General features: G+C 54.3%; 1 protein-coding gene across 2 annotated transcripts in view; it reads left to right on the forward strand.

Moving 5' to 3' along the window:
* The window catches only part of LOC113211723 (alcohol dehydrogenase class-3-like), a 4,797-nt gene extending 652 nt beyond the window's left edge, over positions 1-4,145 (forward strand). The window contains exons 1-9 of one of the 2 annotated variants that reach the window (XM_026430193.2): positions 203-365; positions 1,790-1,879; positions 2,075-2,338; positions 2,496-2,618; positions 2,839-3,055; positions 3,161-3,294; positions 3,384-3,554; positions 3,638-3,744; positions 3,841-4,145. In XM_026430193.2, the coding sequence (XP_026285978.1) occupies positions 348-365; positions 1,790-1,879; positions 2,075-2,338; positions 2,496-2,618; positions 2,839-3,055; positions 3,161-3,294; positions 3,384-3,554; positions 3,638-3,744; positions 3,841-3,865 (1,149 nt within the window). In that variant the 5' untranslated portion in view covers positions 203-347 and the 3' untranslated portion in view covers positions 3,866-4,145. Of the gene's footprint in view, positions 1-202; positions 366-1,789; positions 1,880-2,074; positions 2,339-2,495; positions 2,619-2,838; positions 3,056-3,160; positions 3,295-3,383; positions 3,555-3,637; positions 3,745-3,840 lie in introns of those variants that run through there. The other variant, XM_052268576.1, reaches the window with a different exon arrangement.
* Positions 4,146-5,063: the final 918 nt, after the last annotated feature.

The raw sequence follows: 5,063 nt of genomic DNA on the forward strand, positions 1-5,063 counted from the left end.
CCTCTCCCTCTCCCTCTCCCTCTCTCTCTCTCTCTCTCTCTCTCACTACCACACACACACACGCACAGACACACACAACTGATAACGCTGATAATTTTGTACTACATTTCTTTTATCTCCACCAAGGCACCGCCCTGCCGTCATTGACATTGTGTGAACTTTACAGCCACAATAAGGCGCCGGTCTAGGCCCCCTCCCCCCTCCACCTCCACTCTGAGCCGCACCGCTCGCATGTCTCCGGTTGATATAATGAGGAGGAGGCTGACTCGTATGTCGGAGCCGGTGGCCGGCTCAGTGTGGCGAGACACGTTCGGTAGCAAAGTCGTTCAACACAGGAGACGGACGCGATGGCCACGGCAGGCAAGGTGAGTCCCGCGTGGAGGAGGGGGGGGGGGGTATACATCATCTAATTGCTGTGGTGTGTCTTTGAAGAAACGTCTTTCGGCGCCGGCCACGCCCAGCGGCGTCGTCGGTTCAGTTATTATTTCAAATTTTCTTGGGCATCCGCCCTTTTATTGTGTTAAGTTCTATTATAGTCCAACCCTGAAAAACAAATGCAGTTTGCCAAGACTTGGGCCCGAGTCAAGTTCATGGAATCCTGGATCCGTTCGAGTCCATGGACTTGGAGTCCATGGCCATTGCAGACTTAATTCCAGAGCTGCCCTTTTTTAAATATGGTCGTCAAAACTGTATTTACGATGGGAAAGACGAAAACGTGGAGCGGCATATGGTCACGGTGACTTTTTGCGACGCGCTTTTATTTTCGACCGGGAGGGGGGGGGAGTCTGACTATCCCGTGACATTGAGACATCCCATGGGGCACGAAGGGGCACTACTTCATGCCGTCGTCACGTCAAACCACCGCTCGATACTCGTCGCGGAAGCCACGGTCCATATCAAACAGATAACCACTAATTAATAAGCTTTGTGATTCGAAAAAATAAAATAAAATACATTGTATGCAGGTAGATTGGGCGTGCAGCAGTGAGCGGCACATTTTGTTGGCCCCGATACAAACTCTGCTTGCGCTCAACAAATTTTGTTTTAGGATGGTTCCGTGTGTTTGTTTTTCCTCGCGTTAGACACTGGAACCGGTTGTCCTCGCGTCTGAGTCATGGTTCAGAGTTCGGAGGGAGAGGCATGAAAGTTGCTTGTTGCTGTGTGCTCGACGACAGTCGGTCGGCCCTTCACACGTTCCTTGCGGCGTGACCACTATGTAGTCACGGCCCCATGTTAAATCATACGCACCAAAAATTCGCCGCAGGGAACGTGTTCATAGGTGCCCAGGCGGCTGCTTTTAAATACGGCACGCATAAATAACATTTGCGTTTTGTGGACCCGGACGAATCGACTTTTCGACCGAGAGGGGGGGGGGGGGAGGACAAAGGCGAGAAGCTATAAAACATGACCTAACTCCGGGTCCGGATGAATTACAACCCACGTTTCAAAATTCGCGAAGCACATCATTTGACTACGAACGGTGCCTTACGGCCGAGAGAAGGCCACCCGCACGCAGGCACGGCCTGCGGTTAGCATCGTGAGGAAGTGGGCACCACCTGGCCGAAAAGAGCTGAAAATGTCCAAATCTGCGCTTAAAGAGAGAAGCGAGAGCCCCCGAAACGTACTTCACCGTTGTTTCACATCTGGTGGCTGACTTTGATAAGAGTTTTCAAATCGTTAAAATACAGTTGTTTGCTGCCAATAGTTTGTTTGTTTTTTTGCTCCTTCACGGGGCACTTCACTAGCGCAGGTCGATATCTCCACACAAACACCGTCTTCCTGATTGCAGGTGATTCACTGCAAGGCGGCGGTGTGCTGGGCCAAGGATGAGCCCCTCGTCATCGAGAGCATCAGCGTGGAGCCTCCGAGAAATAATGAGGTACAGTCGCGAAACTGCAACTCAAAGTGGAAAATTACTCTCAAAATGGCCTTTTAACGTTGTCGTAAACGTTGATTGTATATCTAGAAACGTTAGCGGAGAGGATTTGATATCGGCCGTTGAGACGGTTATTTTGCACGGAGGCATTAATACAAAGTTGCTGGCTAACGGGGCGGGCCTTTCCTACGCCCACAGGTCCGCATCCGCATGGTGTCGACGTCCTTCTGCCACTCGGACCTGCACGGCATCAAGGGCATGGTGATCCCGGGCATGCACGAGGCCGAGTTCCCGACGGTGTTCGGCCACGAGGGCGCCGGCATCGTGGAGAGCGTCGGCCCCGCCGTCAAGGGCCTCAAGCCCGGCGACGCCGTCATCCCCCTGTTCGCCGCGCAGTGCGGCGAGTGCCCGCTGTGCGCCATGGACGGCACCAACCTCTGCATCTACGCCAAGGACACCAGGGTGAGCCCCGACTCCAGCCAGGATCACTGCTTTTACTACAGGCAATAAAACCCGCCAAACTCGCCGAACCTATAAATGGCATAATAGATTTTATTCCCTGACTTCCCCTACCTCTAACATCATTTGTCCGGTCAACGTTTGCCATCACCTTCTTCAGGCTAAAGGTCTCATGTCGGACGGCACCTCGAGGTTGTCGTGCAAGGGCAAGACCCTCACCACCTTCCTGGGCTGCGCCACGTTCTCCGAGTACTTTGTCGCCGACGAGCCCTGCGTCGCCAAGGTGAGTGCGTCGTAGGAATTTTGAAAGTGAAAATTATCCCCAAAAAATGGAAACTCGTCAGAAAATATAGTAAATTTGTCAAAAAAAAAACCTGAAAAATTCAAACTTTTCAGGAAAAAATTTCAAACACATTTCTGGCTCATTAAAGTTCCTAGTTCCTCGCGCTGTGTGGAACTGCAATGATCCCTGTAACTGATGGCGATGGCACTTTGACATGCAGATCAACCCCAAGGCCGACCTGACCAAAGTGGGCGTGGCGGGCTGCTGCATCCCCACGGGGGTGGGCGCGGCGCGCGCGGTGGCCCAGGTCGCCGCCGGCTCCACCTGCGCCGTGTGGGGGCTGGGCGCCGTGGGGCTGTCGGCCGTGCTGGGCTGCAAGCTGGCGGGGGCCTCGACCATCATCGGCGTCGACATCTCGCCCGAGAAGGCGGAGCTCGGTCAGTACCCGGGGGTGTCGTGTCTACGCATTTATCTCCAGCAGCTGCCGCCCCCCCCATCCTCCCCAAACCACGAGTAACGCAATCTCATTTCCGGTTTCGCAGCTAAAAAGTTCGGCTGCACAGAGTTCATCGACCCCACCAAGCTAGACAAGCCGATCCAGAAGGTGCTGCAGGAGAGGTCCCCATTCGAGGGATGCGACTTCACCTTCGAGAGCATCGGCAACGTGCACACCATGGTACGGCTGTGCGGCTGTGTTACTCAAAGTTTTACAGCCTTATTATCTGAAGATCGTTTTGCAGATTATCAAACCTCTTTTGTTTTAAGAGAGCCGCGTACGAGTCGGTGCGGCCCGCGGGCGGTGTCTGCACGGTGCTGGGCGTCTCCTCTGACCCAGAGAAGTTCATGCAGGTTCACCCCATCGACCTCCTGGGCGGAAAGAATTTGCGTGGATGCTACTTTGGAGGTCTCCGTTTCCGCCTTGACCTTCCAAAACTGGTAGGGAGAGTTGGTGCTCTAAACTGTTTTCATTTTCCACTTCACACACTATCTTATCGCCGTTTCGACGACAATTTTTTCAGGTGGACGAAATCGTGGAAGGCAAGATAGACTGTGGCTTGTTTATCACGGACACGATCAAGCACGACCAGATCAACTGGGCCATCGATCAGATGAAGGCGGGCAAAGGGTATGCATATAGTTGCCAATAAGACTCATGTTGGGGTAGGCAAGGCTGGGCGATGACTTTACAATAATTGTCTTTCTTTCCTCCTTTTTTTTACAGAATCCGTTACGCGTTGCTGTATTGACCTACATATTTGCGGACGTCCGCTCGATCTCCGGATGAGAGTCAAGCCGTGTCTTTCATTGGTGGGATAACGCTCGGGTGCCACACAACAGGTGCCTCGTCGCGGGGTCGCTGAACTCGACGGACTCAGAGACAGGGCAATTATGGAAGTTTATGTTTACTCGCTGTTACCGCCATGCGTTATCTATGTCATGTCATTGCCATACACACACAAGAGCAGCCACAGAAAATGTTCTATGCCGTTTGTCTTACGATGTCGTCATAGAAAAAGAAAACACTTTCGCGGAGTAATTTATTTGAACCCCTAACCCCCTTGAACCTTCACGCGCGTGAGAAATCTGCTTCGCAAACGCGGGGGGCAGCTTGACTAGGTCCAGCCCCAGTAGAGAACCCTTCATAGGCCCTTCACTGACCAAAGCTCTCCTCCACGCCGCCCCACGCCGCCCCACGCCGCGACCAAGCTCACTGGTTGAAATGATGCAATGTATATGTATGAACCGCGCCGCCGACTAGACGAGGGGAGGAGGACGCCCAACACCAACGGCACAAACACATTATAATAATCTTATTTGGCCCGTGCAAACAAGCCCAAAAGTTGGCAACAGTGCTCGCCCGACGATAGGGTATGCGCAGCGTTTTAGAGCGCGCGGTGCTGGGTCTGCGGCACGTTGTGGGCCGGCTGGGCACCGGGGCGCTCCATCGAAGACCGCGGCGCACGAACTCCAGCACCACCGCGTTCTCCAGTCCGTCGTAGAGTCCCTGGAGCCAGAGGGAGGGGGGGGGGGGCTCCTAGAGCGCACACCTGGAGCTCACCTGCAGGAGCCTGCAGAAGCCTGCAGGAGCCTCCTCCGCGCGCACGTTTTTCCCCCTCAGGTGGAATCAAACCGTCAGGGCGGGAGGGTTTACCTCTCCCCGGTGCGTGCGGGAGCGCTACTTGTTGCGATACCACAATACGTGCCTCCCCCTCCCCTCCCCCCTCTCTCTCTCTCTCTCTCTCTGTCTCCCCCCCCTCTCTCTCTCTCTCTCTCTCTCTTTCTCTCTCTCTCTCTCTCTCTCTCTCTCTCTCTCTCTCTCTCTCTCTGTCTGCACGACCCCGGACCTCCATTCCATTATTTTCCTCTCCCGGGCCATGAGTTCTACTTCCACCGCGGGCCTTGGGGCCGGGCCGTCTGTTTGCACACCATCTGCGCCCCTGCCCC

This window comes from Frankliniella occidentalis, unplaced genomic scaffold (assembly GCF_000697945.3).
Source record: "Frankliniella occidentalis isolate FOCC.00 unplaced genomic scaffold, Focc_3.1 Scaffold72, whole genome shotgun sequence".
In the NCBI taxonomy this organism is placed as follows: Eukaryota; Metazoa; Arthropoda; class Insecta; order Thysanoptera; family Thripidae; genus Frankliniella; species Frankliniella occidentalis.